The sequence below is a fragment of the Rutidosis leptorrhynchoides genome, chromosome 1, assembly GCF_046630445.1.
Source record: "Rutidosis leptorrhynchoides isolate AG116_Rl617_1_P2 chromosome 1, CSIRO_AGI_Rlap_v1, whole genome shotgun sequence".
NCBI lineage: Eukaryota > Viridiplantae > Streptophyta > Magnoliopsida > Asterales > Asteraceae > Rutidosis > Rutidosis leptorrhynchoides.
In genome coordinates, this window is record NC_092333.1 from 83,832,792 (window position 1) to 83,852,385 (window position 19,594).

General features: G+C 33.3%; 1 protein-coding gene across 1 annotated transcript; it reads left to right on the top strand.

Moving 5' to 3' along the window:
- The first annotated feature begins 7,093 nt into the window (after window positions 1–7,093).
- LOC139886246 (uncharacterized) lies at window positions 7,094–8,164 on the top strand. Its single transcript, XM_071869995.1, has 3 exons — window positions 7,094–7,615; window positions 7,700–7,781; window positions 7,827–8,164. Exons 1-3 carry the CDS (start codon window positions 7,094–7,096, stop codon window positions 8,162–8,164), a joined length of 942 nt encoding a protein of 313 aa, XP_071726096.1.
- Window positions 8,165–19,594: the final 11,430 nt, after the last annotated feature.

Below are 19,594 nucleotides of genomic sequence, written 5' to 3' on the forward strand. Positions count from 1 at the left end.
ATATATATATATATATATATATATATATATATATATATATATATATATATTATAATTTTAATTTTAATTTTAATTCTAATAATAAGGGTATGTTAGCGAATGTTGTAAGGGTGTAAGTCGAAATTCTGTCCGTGTAACGCTACACTATTTTTAATCATTGTAAGTTATGTTCAACCTTTTTAATTTAATGTCTCGTAGCTAAGTTATTATTATGCTTATTTAATCCGAAGTAATCATGATGTTGGGCTAAAAATATTAAAATTGGGTAATTGGGCTTTGTACCATAATTGGGGTTTGGACAAAAGAACGACACTTGTGGAAATTAGACTATGGGCTATTAATGGGCTTTATATTTGTTTAACTAAATGATAGTTTGTTAATTTTAATATAAAGATTTACAATTGGACGTCCCTATAAATGACCATATACACTCGATCGGACACGATGGGCGGGGTATTTATATGTAAGAATAATCGTTCATTTAACCGGACATGGGAATGGATTAATAGTCTATGGAATTATTAAAACAGGGGTGAAATTATGTACAAGGATACTTGGCGTAATTGTTAACAAAGTATTAAAACCTTGGGTTACACGCAGTCGATAACCTGGTGTAATTATTAAACAAAGTATTAAAACCTTGTTACAGTTTAAGTCCCCAATTAGTTGGAATATTTGACTTCGAGTATAAGGATAATTTGACGAGGACACTCGCACTTTATATTTATGACTGATGGACTGTTATGGACAAAAACCAGACGAACATATTAAATAATTTAGGACAAAGGACAATTAACCCATGGGCATAAAACTAAAAATCAACACGTCAAACATCATGATTACGGAAGTTTAAATAAGCATAATTCCTTTATTTTCATATTTAATTGCACTTTTAATTATCGCACTTTTATTTATTATTATTGTATTTAATTGCACTTTTAATTATCGTACTTTTTAATTATCGCAATTTTATTTTATCGCACTTTTATTTATCGCAATTTCATTATCGTTATTTACTTTACGCTTTAAATTAAGTTATATTTATTTTTAATATTTTACATTAGGTTTTAACTGCGACTAAGTTTTAAAATCGACAAACCGGTCATTAAACGGTAAAAACCACCCCTTTTATAATAATAATATTACTTATTTATATATTTGTATTTTTATAAATTAAAGCTAATATAGCGTTAAGCTTTGGTTAAAGATTTTTCCCTGTGGAACGAACCGGACTTACTAAAAACTACACTACTGTACGATTAGGTACACTGCCTATAAGTGTTGTAGCAAGGTTTAAGTATATCCATTCTTTAAATAAATAAATATCTTGTGTAAAATTGTATCGTATTTAATAGTATTTTCTTATAAAATTTAATAGTATTTTATACCCCTTAGCTTTAACATCACATAGAGTCGTATTTTTGAGATATCAGTATAATCGAACCTATATTTAAGCCTAAGATAGTTAGGGAGTAGTGAATATTTATTTTTGGATTTTCTAATTTATAAGACAGATAAAGTAAATGCAATAAAATTCGTAATTCAGATAAGGTTAAAGTGAGTGCATACTATGACTTCATCAGTTATTCTGCCGAGATTATGGAATGCTGGCTCATGAATAGGCAGAGACCCTGTATTCATTACACTGGTCCTAAACGCCTCTGTCATAAGACATGTCACTGGGTACTGCGTTAGGCTTGAAGATTCTGAATAGACAGCAACGTCCCTTACCTCCGACGCCCGTGCAGTCTGACTACAGGCATACACATTCAGACGGCTCATCTAATTGAGCGACTCGGTTGGGTGACGTATTAACATTCCGAAATGGTCTAAACTTTCTTAAGCATAATAGAATACATGGTTTACCATATCCGAGAGACGTGATGCGTTTCAATGCTTTCGTTAATGATTGGTAAAAGGTAGTTAGGCCCTTAAAAAGAGTTCAACCATAAAGAACACCATGGCCAAGTCAAGCTGACTTCCATGAACACATTTGGTTATCCTTACGGTCCAATCCTTTATGTGTCTAAACAAACAGTTCCTTAATTAACTAAGAATCCCTCAAGCGGGGTGCAATGCTTGAGGTCTCGTTATGGTGCAGTGTACTGGTCAACACTAACCAGGTTCCATGGCCTTACTTAGCAGAGGTACAGCTTACAACAACCGCTATGCTTCAGCGTGCACGTACGAAGTTTATATGCTTGGTGACTACACTAGCATGGTCTAGGACCGACAATGTACTAAGGGTCTAGTCAGATGTTTCACTACGAAAGAGTCCTCAGTCGGAATCCAAAGCTTGATAGACTTACTACAACCGGTGTGCCTCGGTCGATCTTACGTTGTATCCGATAGACTTCTCTTACCAAGGGGTGACACAGATAGTGTACTCTGAATCGGGGTTCGCGACTTCCCAATAACAGAGCCTATAACTACGTTCTATTAGTTGGAAAAGTGATTGTGTTTAAAGCATAATCGGAAAGCATTTCAACAGCATACACAGACCATAATATTATTTCGGCATTATAACTGCTTACATCATAGCAAGCACTAAAGATAACTACTCGCTAATCATGGCAATAATATCATAAAATATTATATAAGATAAAGGATAGAAGTACCAGTAGATTAAACGAGTTCCGAATACAAAAGTGACAACTTCAAGACTCCAGACCGCTCCTAATACAATCTTCAGCGCTCTTCTCCGGGTACTAGGTTTCCCGCACGGAGTCGAAGGCCTTGAGAGTATGACTAATATAGTACAAGAGAGAGAAAGAAATGAATTGAAGTGTGTGTTGGAATGAATGACAAAGACCCTTTAAATAAACTAGGAATTTGCCAAAATACGGCTGGCTGGCCGTTTGGTCGCCCGTATTTGGCAGGCCATTTGCCTGGCAGCCCGTTTGGCAGGCAACTTGGTGAGCCGTATTTAGCAGGCCGTTTCCATACTGGCAGGCCGTATGGCAGGCCGTTTTTGATGCTGGTCAGCCTTGATTCACTGGATCGTAACTTGATTTCTTGTCTTTCACCGTTTTCGCTCCAGAATCTTCGTTTTAGCTCCGATTTTCTTGATTCTTTTTGCACCGCCTTCGTAATTACTTGTTCTTTAATTCTAACCGACGAAGTGGGTATTTTGCCGATAAAGTTCGAATCTTTGTTGTTTTTGGGCCTTTATACCGGGGTGAAAACGTGACTTTTTAGCATATATCAGGCACGTTGCACACAGAAAAATAAAAATAAATAAATAAATAAACACTTCTATCGGGATTCAGAGCAACACAAAGCAAACATCAAATACAAAATAAGAATAAACAAAGACAATCAAAATTTAAAACATAACAGCCATAATATGCAGGGGAAAAACATACTGATTTAAAATAGAGTTATACCTCAAATTGACTTTGAGATTGCAGAATGGAACAATTTTAGATTTTGAATACCTAATTTCAGGAAAAGAGGAATAAATACCTTATTTCATCATCAATGATGGTACTAATCGATTGAAAATCACAAACCCATACGAACCGTCGCAGCTGGCGCCAGAAACCCTAATTTTTTATGGTTGAAGTGACCGAACGGAGGTGCCGCTCATCGCCAAAATCGCGACGTAATTTTTGTTCCTTGATTTAGCGACGATGATGGCGTGTTTGTGATTGTTTGGGACTAGGAATGGAGTAGATGGTGGAAGGGGAAGGCGCTGGAAGGTAGAAAGGAGAGGAAGGAGGTCAGACACTTTTATTAATGGAGAAAAAAGATATGCTACAGTGTAACGGAGAAAGTGGTGTAGGTGGCGGGACCCTATTTGATATCGTTTACGCGAATTAGTATATTTAGTAATAAATTATATCACTTTTTTTTATATATATAATAAAAATGATTTTTCAATGTACGGCGTTTTCAAAATAGAGAAACAAGAATATTAAAAATATAACTGTTGATCCGAGACTAGTTTTTTGGGTTTGTTAGTTAGATGTGATCCATTTACAAAGAAACAAGAGTCATGAGGCATTTAATTCACGTAACATCCATAGCACTTGGTTTGAAAATGTTACCACCTCATTAATTGTTCCACCGCCGATTTCATTTTATTCCTTAGTGTCTTCTTTGACTAATTTAAAATTTATTTTGTGCATGGTTAATATCTCCGATCAGTGGTTGTGTGGTTTGAAGGATATACATGATGGTGATTATTTTATTACCGAAGGGGTTCGTTTTTACTCGGTCAAGACTCAAGAGCAAGGTTTGACTTGGACATAACACATTTGAAATTATCGAATTCCTTCAAATAATTATATTTTTCTCGTTAGACTAGTGCTTCAATATCGGCAATTTCGGCAATCATTTTTATGTATATGGTGCTATGTCAAGAAGAATCTATTTCTCTTCTTTTCACGGATTGTTCGTGTCGTCACTCTTCAAATGGTAGAATTTTAGCATTTTGGATGGTTAGGATCGTCGCTATCTTCATCTCAACATTTTCTTGTTGGTCGGCGTAGTTTGGGCAACTAAATTGAAAGTTTTTCCTTTGGACTTCATCTTCAAAACCTTGTTTCGGGCATCAAGGGCATATGTGCGAAATTAACCCGAAGATTTTGATTCGAAGTGCTTAGGTTTTTTGATTAGCTTGTCTCATCCTATTTATAACTTTTCATTGTAGCACGTCATTTTTGCTCTATATGTTCGTTTCGATCGATCGTCATTTTGATGATTCGATTTCTGTTTATAACACGTCAGTTTTCGCAAAAAAAAAAAAAAAAAAAAAAAAAAAAAAAAAATTAGTAATAATAATAAAAAAAAACAAAAATTAAAAATTATTTTATTTCTCATTACCATTAACCATGATAACATGTATTCCCGAGATTAAAAATGTTTATTATTAAAACATATATATATATATATATATATATATATATATATATATATATATATATATATATATATATATATATATATATATATATATATATATATATATATATATATATATATATATATATATATGCATACATACAACAACAACAAAATCTAATACTACATGAGTGTTGTATAAGAGATGTGAAATGTAGACAATCCTTCCATTATCAAAGAATTAAAAAAAGTCATTTCTTCACCCAGAGTGAAACACTGGGTGGAGAAAAATAAAAATGGTCAAGTCTGGGTGGAGATAAATAAAAATGGTCAAGGTAAAAACTGTTGTTTCACTCTTTAGGATATGTCATTTTTACTTTCACTCCGGAACAATTTGATAACAAAAAATTATTAACAAGGTATTTTACTTTTTTTTTTTTTTTAGAATGGCAGTATCGGAATCACCAGAGGAGACTTAATCACCTTGACGATCATATACCACATGCTGATACATATTTTGGCTAGCGGCTAACAAGTATCAATACAGGTCTAGAACAACTCAGAGTGATGAGATGGATTACAGATTGATGTTTACCCCTGTCACAGATCCTTGCAGAACCTTATTACAATCTAAACTGTGGGGTGGCTTTATCAATCTTTGTGGAGCCAAATAGAGAATTGGTCCGTTTAGCGTTTTGCGGCTAAGTCTTTATTTTCTAGAGTGAGAAAGTACTATATGACTATATGAGAGGGAAAGTATATTCTCTATCATCAGTCCAAGTGTCCGAAAAGTGATGGCTAATGTGACCTATTGATAGGTATGAGTGCTCCGTAATATTCAGAGACACGTGTCACGCTGCCATTGGTTGATTTATGGGAGAAATTCGTAACTGACATTGTGATTTACGCTCACATGGCATGTTTTGCTGCTCACGTGTTCTTTTTAGGACTTAAGCAAAAGAGCTGCCTTAAATACTTACGCATAACGATGAACGACATGTTTAATTATAAATGCTTTTCTGAGCAGAATACGCTGAACGACTATGTATTAAAAATTGTTTTTATTAATATTTTTATGCCTTTTAAGCGACTTTTCCGGCTTATAATAAACTTTTCATGCATGCAAACCATATGACACATCATCAATTTCCTCAGTTTGATATCTGTGTTATGTGAAAACAAAAACATTAAACTATAAAAAGTGTTTTTACTTTGAAAAAATATCTCTGATACCGTTACATTTAACTGAACTGATTTGACTCTCAATGATGACTTTTGCCTGTTGATTGGACTATTTAAAACGTTTTGATATTTAAATAAACGATTTATTTTTCAATTTATTTCAATTTTCAAATTTATTTATTTGTTAATCTTAACTGATCATATACATAGCATTGTATATGTATATTTTAATTGCTAAAGGCTAAAAGCAGAAGTTACGCGAAGCATATTTAAAGGACTTTCCATATCCGCTGAAAATTAAGTATGCGGATCATGGCGCGTTAATAAAAGACTGCTGGTTATTTTCGCTAAGATTGTGCGGATGATTAGACAATCCGCATACCGCGAATATTCTGGAAACTATAAATAGAGAGCTTGGCATCTCATTTATAGGTTGTTTATTCTCTGCCATTTGCCTAGACCTTTGTAATTTTCACTTGTGACTTTGCTCAAGGAACATTTACATTGAGTTAAGGTGAATCATGCTAATTAACAATCAAGACCGGGTCGGGGTGGTTGATCACTTGATTAAAAAGTGAAAGACGATAATCAGGGCCCAAAACAATCATCAAACATCCCATTCTCCATCTTAATATCATTGCACTCAATCCTTAATTAAGTAACTCTTTAATCCAGGATTGATCAATTGGCGCCATCCGTGGAACACGTTCAAAATTAAACTCGGAATATTTTGTTTTGTGCTATGGAACAATAAATTGGCTTGTTTAATTCTAATCGTGTATTGTTTTGATGATTCACATGTGAATACATTCGAAATTTGTGGCAAATTGATTGTTTGTCGAAATAATTAATGATACGGGAATTGTTTGCGATACTACTGTTTCTATGCAAGCAAATGCTCAAAAGAGGGGAAGAAAGCGAAAATCAGCAAAAATGCTTCAAAATTGATAGTTCGCGCCAATAAGTTTTCCCAAAATGCAAAGCGAAGATTTCTCAGAGATGCCTATAGTAATATCGTGCAAAATCGCGCAGACTGGAATCACAATTATGAAGGTCCATGTTAATAATGGCATGCAGTAGTGTTGACATTGTTTATGAGCAATGCTTTGTTCAACTGCCAGAGAGTATTAGAGCAAACTTACAACCAACCGCAGCCTCGCTAACTGGTTTTGCAGGAGAGTCTTCATTGCCTATAGGGCTATTGTCTTTAAATATTGAGCTTTTTGATGAAAATGATGCTAATTTAGTGCGTCAAGCACAACTAGATTTCAATGTTATGCGGACTTTTTCTCGCTATAACATGTTGTTGGACAGATCTGCATTGGGTAAATTTGGAATTGTTCCATCTACCATTCATGGCATGGTTAAATTCACAACGCGAAAAGGTGTTGCAACGATTAGCTCAGCGAGTGTTATTCCTATTTATGCGGCTGTAAATGTGAAAAATGCAGTTCAAGAAAGCGCTGATGATGCGGATAATATGGTAGTGGTTAATTCTGAGTATCCTGATCAAAAAATTAAAGTTGGACTTAATATTAGTGCGGACAGCAAAAAACAGATTGTGCAGTTACTCATGGAGTACATGGATGTTTTTGCTTGGTGCGAAAATGATATGACTGGTGTTCCGCGTCATATCACGGAACACAAACTCAATGTCAATCCTGCCTTAAAGCCTGTAGTCCAGAAGCGTAGGGGTATGGCCCCAGATCGCACTAAATGGCTATGTGATGAGGTAACAAAGCTGGTGGCAGCAGGTATTTTGCGCAAAGTTCAATACCAATCATAGATTGCAAATCCAGTTTTGGTGAAAAAGCCTGATGGCTCGTGGAGAATGTGCATTGATTTCAAAGACCTAAATAAAGCATGCCCTAAAGATAATTATCCGCTTCCAGAAATTGATTTAAAAGTGGAATCATTGCATGCTTTTCCGTACAAATGTTTTTTGGATGCGGGATATCATCAGATCCCAATGACTAGGGAAGATGCGGATAAAACCGCTTTCCATACAGGCAAAGGTATATTTTCTTATATAATGATGCCTTTCGGTTTAATCAACGCGGGTGCAACATATCAACGGCTAATTGACACTGCGTTTGAAACCCAAAATTGGGCGCAACCTCGAGGCTTTTGTGGATGATTTAGTAATTAAAAGCACAACCCAAGCGCGTATTTTAGATGATATGCGGGAAACATTTGATACATTGCGCAGTATAAATATGAAGCTTAATCCGTCGAAGTGTAGTTTTGGCGAAACAGAAGGAAAATTTTTGGGCTATCTCGTCACTGAGCAGGGTATTCAAGCTAATCCAAAGAAGATAGCGGCCATTGAAAACATGACTGCTGTGACGCCCCGTACAAAACCATCATATACGACTCGTCAACAACAGGTCCATTACACGGTATAATACTACATGCTGTTTTAAAACAAGTTTTGCATTCATGAAAAGATAACATTTTACAAAAGATAACGTAACACAAAGGTCGTTACAAAGTCATTATTCAAAATAACATAAGTTGCGAATGCAAAATAAAAGTTCCATGATAGAGACATCTCTAAGTAATGCAGCGGAAGTATAACACAGCGAGTCTGTAACAGCAATCTATAACACCAAGACAGCAAGTCTAACAGCGGAAGCACAACGTCTAAGCACCTGAGAAATACAAGGTTAAAAGGGTCAACACAAATGTTGGTGAGCTATAGTTTGTTTGTAATCAGTAATGTAATGTAGACCACGAGATTTCGTATTCAAAACAGTATGAAAAGTATATGCTTATTCGTGGGCACCCGGTAACTAACTTAACGTAATAATAATACCCCATAAAAGTACACTTGGCGAGTGCATATGTCCTCGAAGTATTAAACACCCGTTAAATGCTAGTGCGACTAGCCCGAGTGGGGATGTCAAACCATATGGATCCATATCTAATATTCGCATTCACCGGTTCAAAAACCAATGATTAAACGTTACCGTGCTAAGGGGAATCTTTGTGCCGTTATATCACCCACACATATATAAAGTTTAAGTACTCGTGTCTAGTATGTAAAACATAAAAAGTGCATGTATTCTCAGTCCCAAAAATAGTAAAGTAAAAAAGGGAAGCTATAACTCACAGTGAATGTGCGGTAAAGTCGATATGAAAAGTATGCAGGTAGTAAGTCGGTCCGAAAGGTCGTCAACCTAAGTCAAAGGTCACTAAGTCAGTATATTATCCTCAAAAGTTTAAGAGTGAATAAATTAAGTCTTAAGTATCGTCATCATTATCATCATCATCATTATCATCATACGTAAAAGAATAAGTAAGTTTTCAACAAGAATAGAGGTCGAAACAAAAGGCTGACTTCAGACAGCTGCTACGACCTCTATACAAAACAAAAAGATGTGTGGTCAGTGGCCAAGGCTCCGTATGTGAGTCCTCTAACCGTTCTCCAATTTTCATATCGTAACTCGATTTTGTTTGACCGTGGCGACGGTTCAAGCGCGAGTAGGTCAGAATTTTCAGCACGTCGCTACAAGGGCGTAGTGACTTTCAGAAGACCATAAATCCTAAACCGTATATCGGATTTAGACGAGTCCTAAACAAAAAGTCATCTACTCGAAATGAACTATCTGAAAATAAATTTTACAGAAGTCCTAGGAACCTGATCAGATCCCGAAAAACAGCAATCAAGTGCTCCGGTGGGTTTCTTGGTGCTTGATGCTCATCACGGTTCTCATCCTTGATGCGTGTAAGCTTCAAGTGTACAACTCTTTGATTTTTTAGCATCACTTTGACTAAGTTTCAACCATCAACACACAACTAAGAGTAAAAGCTAACATTCTACAAGTTTTGAACATCAAGGTTGCCTCTTTATTGCATAAAGCCAATAAAGCTTCAACCTTTGTCTTTTTTACACAAGTTTATGCATCTTCATCATATGAGATGATGAAGACTTGATCTTTATCATCACAACAATCACAAAAAGGTTCCAAGTAAGTGAGATCTACAATGATAACTTAGATCTCAAGTATTAAGAAAACCGTAAGCTAGAAAGCTTAGATCTTTACAAGATTAATGAGACCATAAGCTAGAAAGCTAAGATCTAATGAAAGTAATGAGACCATAAGCTAAAAAGCTAAGGTCTTTAACAAAATAATGAAACCCTAAGATAAAAAGCTTGGATCTTTAATGTTCTTGAAGATCCTTAAAGCAAAAGACTAGATCTTCAAGTTACATGAAGATCATAAACACAAGTTTTGATCTTTTTAACAAAATAAAGGAATCATAAGCTAGAAAACTTAGATCCAACAAGTAATGAAGATTCAAAGCTAGAAAACTTGAATCTTTCATGTTCTTGAAGGATTCAAACCAAAGTTTGAATCTACAAGATATAACATGATCAAGAAGCTAAAAAGCTTGATCCTTGCATGATGATGATGATGTCGAAAATGAGAAGAGAAGAAGAAGAAGAAGAAGAAGAAGAAGAAGAAGAAGAAGAAGATTTAAAACTTACACTTTTTAGAGTGAGAAAGACTAGAGAGAGAATTAGAGAGTAAGTGTGTGTAAAATGTGAATGAGATTAAGTGTGAAATGGGTGAGATTTGCTTGGTATTTATAGAGTGGTGAGGTGGTGGTGAGGTGGTGGTGGCCGTATGTTTCAAGGGGGACAACTTTTGCTTTTTGGTTAATGGTGGTCTAAAGTTGGTGCTTATGTTGGGATCCCATGCAACAATTGTGATTATGGTTAATAAAAATGCTAGTATGTTCCCTCTAATAAATGTGTATTTGTCTTACATTTATATGGGTCATAAACATATTAAAATTGGGCTACTTAAATAGTCCATTAACTAGAGTAGAATGGGCTAAAGTCCAACATGGTAGAAAGTCCAACAAGACTAACTAGTAAGCATAAGTAAATTACTAAGCGTAATTAAGCAACCAAAAGCCCAAGTAATTGTTATTAGAAAATAACAATTAGTATTTCGTAGTCGTAATATTTCAATTACGACTAAAGTTAAACGTGTACCAAAACATTTAGCTCGTTCTCAACGTCAAGTGACACTAACGATCGTAAAAGCATTCGGGGATCAAGTTAAGTAACTAAGTACTTAATGGCACGTTGTATGGTATGAACGAAAGTAATTAATCATAAAATAAGATCCCAGAATATAAACCAACACAGTACGCACAAATATGCAGTTTCTCAGAAAGTAACAAGCACAAAAGCAAGTCGAAAAAGTCGGGTCGTTACAACTGCGCCTAAGACGGTTAAAGAAGTGCAAAGTTTGGCGGGTAAGTTAGCCGCATTAACGTGTTTCTTGTCCAAGGCCGCTGAAAGGCAATTACCATTTTTTAAAACTTTGAAAGGTTGCTTAAAGCAAAAAAGTTTTGTGTGGACAAGCGAAGCTGAAACCGCGTTTCAGGAAATGAAGAAGTTGTTGAAAACTTTGCCTACGTTAACAGATTCAATTAATAGTGAAACTCTTTACCTCTATATCTCGGTGGCAAATGAAGCTTTTGGTTCAGTTTTAGTTGTGGAAAGGGATAAAATACAAAAGCCAGTGTATTTTGTCAGCAAAGCTCTTGCGGGAAGCGAAATAAACTATGAACCCATTGAAAAATTTGTGTACGCACTTATATTAATATCGCGAAGGTTGAGGAAATATTTTCAAGGGCACCCAGTACATGTACTAACTAACATGCCAAACAAGCAAGTTTTAACAAAGCCAGAAATATCTGGTAGGTTCGCGTCATGGGCAGTGGAGTCAGGCGCTTATGAAATCTCTTACCTTCCACGCAATGCTAGAGGTAATGTCTGATGAGCTAGAGTTAATTAATGAGCGAACAGAATTAAAGCCAGTACAGATCGAGACATAGGATTTATTTACTTATGGAGCCTCATGTGCAGAAGGTGCTGGTGCGGGTCTAGTGTTAGCAAGCCCAAGCGGTGAGGAGCACACATACGTGCTACGCTTCAATTTTGATGTAACAAATAATGAAGCTGAATATGAAGCGTTGCTTGCGGGTTTAAATATCGCACATAAAATGAATGTCACCAAGTTTTGCACTTTTACGGATTCGCAGCTAGTGGCAAATCAGTTTAGTGGCTCTTTTGACACACATAACCCCTCAATGCAAAAATATTTGAAGTTGTTGCAAGAATCAGTTGTGCAGTTTGAGCATTTTGAACTCGCACAAGTACCAAGGAGTCAAAATAAGAAAGCGGATATATTAAGTAAGTTGGCTGCTTTAACATTTTCACACTTTCAAAAGCAAGTTTGGATTGAGGAGTTACCAAGAAAATCTATAGATAATGATCTAATGGTTGTGTCTGTTGAAGAAGAACAACCAAACTGGTTGGAACCTAAAATGTCCCGTTCATATTGATTATAAACGTTCCATATTAATTAATTTTATCGCGAGGTTTTGACCTCTATATGAGACGTTTTTCAAAGACTGCATTCATTTTTAAAACAACCATAACCTTTATTTTATCGATAAAGGTTTTTAAAAAAAAATATTACGTAGATTATCAAATAATGATAATCTAAAATATACCGTTTACACACGACCATTACATAATGGTTTACAATAAAAATATATTACATCGAAATAAGTTTCTTGAATGCAGTTTTTACACAATATCATACAATCATGGACTCCAAATCTTGTCCTTATTTTAGTATGCAATAGCGGAAGCTCTTAATAATCACCTGAGAATAAACATGCTTTAAACGTCAACAAAAATGTTGGTGAGTTATAGGTTTAACCTATATATATCAAATCGTAATAATAGACCACAAGATTTCATCTTTCAATAACATACAATCTGTATAAAAATCATCCATATGTTGAACACCTGGTAACCGACATTAACAAAATACATATAGAATATCCCCAAAATAGAAATCCATCTGTATTAATAACTCGAAGTACTAAAGCATATCATTTTCCAGTATGGGGGGAGTTAGTGCCCGTAGATCTACCTTTAGGATTCTCATCAATTAGGGTGTCTGTTCCCTAATTCTTAGGCTACCAAGCTAAAAGGGTGATATTCGGTATTCATAATCCAACATAGAATGTAATTTCAAGTACTTGTGTCTATTTTGTAAAACATTTACAAAACTGCATGTATTCTCATCCCAAAAATATTAGATTTAAAAGTGGGACTATAACTCACTTTCACAGATTTTTACTTTGCCAGAAATAAGATTTGGCCACTGGTCGATTCACGAACCTATAACAAATATGTACATATGTATCAAAGTATGATCAAAATATAATTACAATATTTTTTTTATTACGTTTTAAAGATTTGAGTTTGTTAAGTCAGCAGTCCTCGTTAGTAACCTACAACTAGTTGTCCACAGTTAGATGTACAGAAATAAAGCAATATATATTATTTTGAATCAATCCACGACCTCGTGTATACAAGTCTCAGGCTAGATCACAACTCAAAGTATATATAATATTTTAGAATCAACCTCAACCCTGTATAGCTAACTCCAACATTACTGCATATAGAGTGTCTATGGTTGTTCCGAAATATATATATATATGGGTCGATATGATATGTCAAAACATTGTATTCGTGTCTATGGTATCCAAAAATTACATAATATATGTTAGAATACATGTATAATACAATATAAGTTAGTTAAGTTATGATTTGTATAAATTTGTTACGAATTTCACGTAACTACAACAAGCAAAATTATCCAATCTTGCTTTACCCATAACTTCTTCGTTTTAAATCCATTTTGAGTGATTCAAGTTGCTATGGTTCCATATTGAAATTAAGTTTATGAATTTAAACAGAAAAAGTATAAGTTTAGAGTCGGAAATACAGGTTACAAGTCGTTTTTGTAAAGGTAGTCATTTCAGTCGAAAGAACGACATCTAGATGACCATTTTGGAAACCATACTTCCACTTTGAGTTTAACCATGATTTTTGGATATAGTTTCATGTTCATAAGAAAAATTATTTTCCCAGAAGAATAGCTTTTAAATCAAATTTTATCATAGTTTTTAATTATCAAACCCAAAACAGCCCGCTGTGTTACTACAACGGTGTATGTCCGGCGTATGTCCTTATTTTATAACGAATACGGGTGCATACGAGTAGCATTGTTGATGAAACTGAACGAGGATGTAATTGTAAGCATTTTTTGTTAAGTAGAAGTACTTTGATATGTGTCTTGAAGTCTTTCAAAAGTGTATAAATACATCTTAATACACTACATGTATATACATTTTAACTGAGTCGTTAAGTCATCGTTAGTCGTTACATGTAAGTGTTGTTTTGAAACCTTTAAGTTAACGATCTCATTTAATGTTGTTAACCCATTGTTTATTATATCTAATGAGATGTTAAATTATTACATTATAATGATATTATGATGTATGAATATATCTTAATATGATATATATACATTAAAATGTCGTTACAACGATATTCGTTACATATATGTCTCGTTTCGAAATCTTTAAGTTAGTAGTCTTGTTTTTACATATGTAGTTCATTGTTAACACACTTAATGATATACTTAATTATCATTTTATCATGTTAAACATAGTGTATCTATATCTTAATATGATTCATATGTATTTAGTAAGATGTTGTTATAACGATAATCGTTATATATATCGTTTCGAGTTTCTTAATTCAATAATCTCATTTTTATGTATATCACTCATTGTTAATACACTTAGTAAGATACTTACTTATCATAATTTCATGTTAACCATATATATGTCTATATATATAATATCATGTAGTTTTTACGAATTTGTAACGTTCGTGAATCGCCGGTCAATTTGGGTGGTCAATTGTCTATATGAAACCTATTTCAATTAATCAAGTCTTAACAATTTTGATTGCTTAACATGTTGGAAACATTTAATCATGTAAATATTAATTTCATTTAATATATATAAACATGAAAAAGTTTGGGTCACTACAGAACCAGTTCTGCAGTATATCCCCAATAATGTTTTGCCAAATGATAAACGCGAAGCTCATTTAGTTCGCGAGCAAGCACCAATGTACATCATTCAAAATGATATTTTATATCGTAAGTCATATTGTGGCCCAATGATGCGGTGTGTTGGCCCAATCAAAGCCGAGATGATAGTGGATGAAGTACACAATGGTTTTTGCGCATTACATTCATGCTATAAAACCATTGCGGCCAAGATTATGCGGATGGGTTACTTTTGGCCAGCTTTATATCACGATGTTGCAAAGATTGTTAAGCGTTGCAAGAGTTGCCACAGGCATGCACCGCAGAATAGGATGCCAAGGCACGATATGATCCCTGTTAATTCGCCATAGCCATTTCACAAGTGGGCTATTGATATTATAGGACCATTTCCCGCAGGTCCTGGCAATATCAAATTCTTAATCGTGGAAATTGACTATTTTACAAAACTGGTTAAGGCTAAGGAGGTTCGCAATATCACTGGAGTGCAAGTGCGTAATTTTGTTTGGGAATATATTGTCTGCAGATTTGACATTCCACGCGAATTAGTTATCGATAATGGTGCACAAATAGCGAAAGATCCTTTTAAAACATGGTGCACTGATTTAAATATAGTTCAAAAGTTTACGTTAATGGCACATCCACATGCCAATGGCTTGTGTGAAGTGACTAACCGCTACATTGTGAGCGGCATTAAAAAGCGATTGTATGAAAAATGAACTGGTTGGGTGGATGAGCTACTCAATGTATTATGGGTGCATCGCACTACTTTCAAGAAGAGCACAGGTGAAACACCCTTTAGTTTAGTATATGACTCTGAAGCAGTAATACCCGCTGAAATTCTTGTGCCAACGCATAGAGTTGCTAACTTTGATGAAGAAGCAAATGGCGAAGCTTTATGAAAAAACTTGAATTTAATAGAAGAGCGAAGATTAATGGCTGCTATCAGGGAGGCAAATAATAAACAGCAAATTGCCAAGTATTACAACAAAAGAGTGCGCGCATTGTCCTTTGATATGGGTGAATGGGTACTGCGAAACAATGATGTGAGTAGAGCAGAAAAACTTGGTAAATTGGGACCTAACTGGGAGGGTCCTTATCAAGTTGTTGCTATTAATGCGGCATGATCATATAAGCTCGCAGACATAGAAAGGCGAAATCTCTCTAATGCGTGGCATGCTACTTTGTTGAAGCGATATTATGCATAAATTTGTAAAAATAAAGTGTTAGATAACGCACATATGCATGCAAAGTGCAAAATGGGACACAAAAACTGCAGTTGCTATTTTTCTATATGTTTTTATTTTAATTTTTGCAAGTCTTGATCACACTTGTAAGAATATGTGAAATAACCATTTGTAAGAATACGCGAAAAGTTTGTTTGTATTGATAAAATTAATAATACTTCGGGCATATCTACAGTTCATGGAACATTTTAAAATGTTTGGTTTCAATATACTGGTATGTTTAGCGAAGGCTAAGTCGCGTAGTGATGACATTGCCCACTTACGCAGAAGCTAATTATCGCGAAAGGATGTTAATTTCCTAAGTGTTTGATTTTACCATACTTAGATGCTTCGCGATGCTAATTAATTGCCTAAGGATCGTTTCGGCGTACTTAGAAGATTCATAACGTATAAATATATACAAATACAGATTGTTTCGCAAAAGTACATACTTATTATGTGCACGATAATAAAAGTTGAAAATTGCAAAGGGCAAGTCTATGTTATGAATATTGTTGATAAAGCGCTATATAAATATAAGTACTTGCAAAAATATAAACAGTGAAAATTTTATTAATAATAACGCAGAGATAGCTGCGCGCTAATTTTACACAATACAATTTCATTCCTTAGATAAATCAAGCTTGATGATGTCATCTGCAGTGGCATCATCCCGCTCGCTTATCGCTGTTATTTTAGGAATGGGAATATCCGCTATGTTCTCCCTTGTAGCAACAAACGCTGATTGAGCGTCTGTTACAGAACATAAGCGATCCGCTATCTCAGATGGTAGCGGATATGGCAAATCACAGTGGATGGCAATTTGGTCCATGAATTCCACCCTTTCGTGCAATTATAGCGCAACAGCAAATGTTGAGAATTTTGAGGAAACAGGATGCGAGTTGAGTATTTTTCTTGACAACTCGGGCAGATGTTGGCGGATGTCACACCCCCAAATAGGGCATGGGGTATTTGTGACTAATTATATCAAATCACAGTTGTATAAACGAGAACGACTCTATATGAGACATTTTATTGAGTTTTACAGGGGAAGATAAATAGATTACATTGTATTTAGAGCATTAAATGTTTTTAAATGAATTGGTAAGTAATGCATGAAGACTCCAAGCATGGCAAGCAATCATCATCAAATTAGCAAATGCAAGTCCTTCATATTATCCATGAATGACTCGTTGAAATGTTGCTTTCAATTAGCAATTACACAGCGGAAGCATTATGTAAGACCTGAGAATAAACATGCTTAAAAAGTCAACACGAGGTTGTGAGTTTATAGGTTTGTCATAAATCAATAGTTCAATATAGCATTAGACCACAAGATTTCAGTTTAAAGTTGATTAATACCAAATATATCAATTGAAAGAGTTATTGTTTGTAATATCGCGACTAAACAAAAGTTACCCCGTGACACTTGTTATTCATGTCGTTGAATCATTATTATGTAGTCAAAGACCAACGGTCAACTGACTAGAGACGTCACTCTCAATAGCACTACTCACAATAACTAAGCTTACATCTTATACCTCAGCAATTAACGAAATTACAGAAGGGATTTAGCATGACAAAGCACGTATATAGCATAAAAGTTTGAGTACTTGTGTCTAAACGTAAAACAGTTATAAAAGTTGCGCATGTATTCTCAGCCCAAAAATATATATAAAAAGGGAGCTATGAAAACTCACGATACGATACGATAGTTTGTAGTAAATATGTGTATGATGGCACTGAACAAATGTAGAGTTGTCCTCGAATTCACGAACCTATATCAAGTATATATATTAACACATATATTCGTAATCGAATAAGTTTGTATATGCTATTTCAATTGTTATATATTTCTGTAGTTATATATATATATATATATATATATATATATATATATATATATATATATATATATATATATATATATATATATATATATATATATATATATATATATATGTATGTATGTATGTTTGATTGGTATTATATTAAAAATACCTAATTTGTTATATATGAACATTTATATAAAAATGTTAATATGTTTGATATATAATTATATGAAATATAATTGTAGTATATGAAATAGGTGTATTCAATGTACAAAATATTTATTTGTAAAAATAATAGTTTCGATAATAATGATTTACTAATAATTATAATAATAATGGTAATAATAGTAATTTTAATACAAATGATAGTTTTACTAATAATTATAAAGTAAAGATGATAGTTTTAATAATAGCAGAAACAATAATTTTTATAAAAATGATAATAACGGTAATAATTTTAATAATGACAATACTAATAATAATAATTACACTTATGTTAAAAATGATAATAATAGTATTATTAATTATAAAATGATACTGATACTAATATTAATAAATTGTGTTATTTTCATAATAATAATAATAATAATAATAATCATAATCTTAATAATGATAATAATATTTAAAATGATAAAATTAATAATAATACAATAACAATTAACAATACTACTAATAATAATAACATTAGATAATACTAATAATTTTCAAATGATAATACTAGTAATGATAATAATATTAGTAATAATAATAATAATAATAATCTTACTTGTAAATATGATTATGATAAATGATAACTAATACTTTTTCAATAATAATATTTATAATACTTTGTAATAATAATAGTAATAATAATACTAATAACAATACTAATAATAATAATAATAATAATAATAATAATAATAATAATAATAATAATAATAATAATAATAATAATAATAATAATAATAATAATAATAATAATAATAATAATAATAATAATAATAATAATAATAATAATAATAATAATAATAATAGAGTGCTACCTTAAAAGCTTTCATAAAAAGAATTGCCATGAACGGGATTTGAACTCGAGACCTCTCGCTAATCCGCAAAACCCCTCAAACCACTCGACTATATTTGTTTTTCTGTTCTATAAACAACTAATTTTTATTTAAAACTTAATTCATGTTCTGCATCTTCTTCATTATCAAATCTAGTCGACCATTATACCCAATCATCATAACAGCAACTTTTACAGGTTCGAATTAATGTGGAATCGAAACAGAGATAACCAGTTGTGGAATATTTAGATTAACAACAAAAATAAAATGAAATTACTGCTGCTGCTACCGTCGTGGGTTTTTAAAAAAAATTATTGATTTTTGATTTAGAGAACGTTTTAGACAAAGCTTATAAAATGAAATATGTTTTAAATCATTCATTTAAACTTATGAGATCCTCAATTGAACCGAAAACTTCAACAAAATTACGAATTTTGCTAAGAACAAAATGGTTGACTTTTTATTTGAAAACTTTGACTCTCAAATTCGAAATCAATAGAAGGAATTGG

Coding starts and splice junctions, on each gene's coding strand:
- LOC139886246 (XM_071869995.1), top strand. CDS start 7,094: ATGGCATGCAGTAGTGTTGACATTGTTTATGAGCAATGCTTTGTTCAA. Junction 7,616..7,699: donor TACTCATGGAGTACATGGAT/GTTTTTGCTTGG, acceptor CCTGCCTTAAAG/CCTGTAGTCCAGAAGCGTAG. Junction 7,782..7,826: donor AACAAAGCTGGTGGCAGCAG/GTATTTTGCGCA, acceptor TTGCAAATCCAG/TTTTGGTGAAAAAGCCTGAT.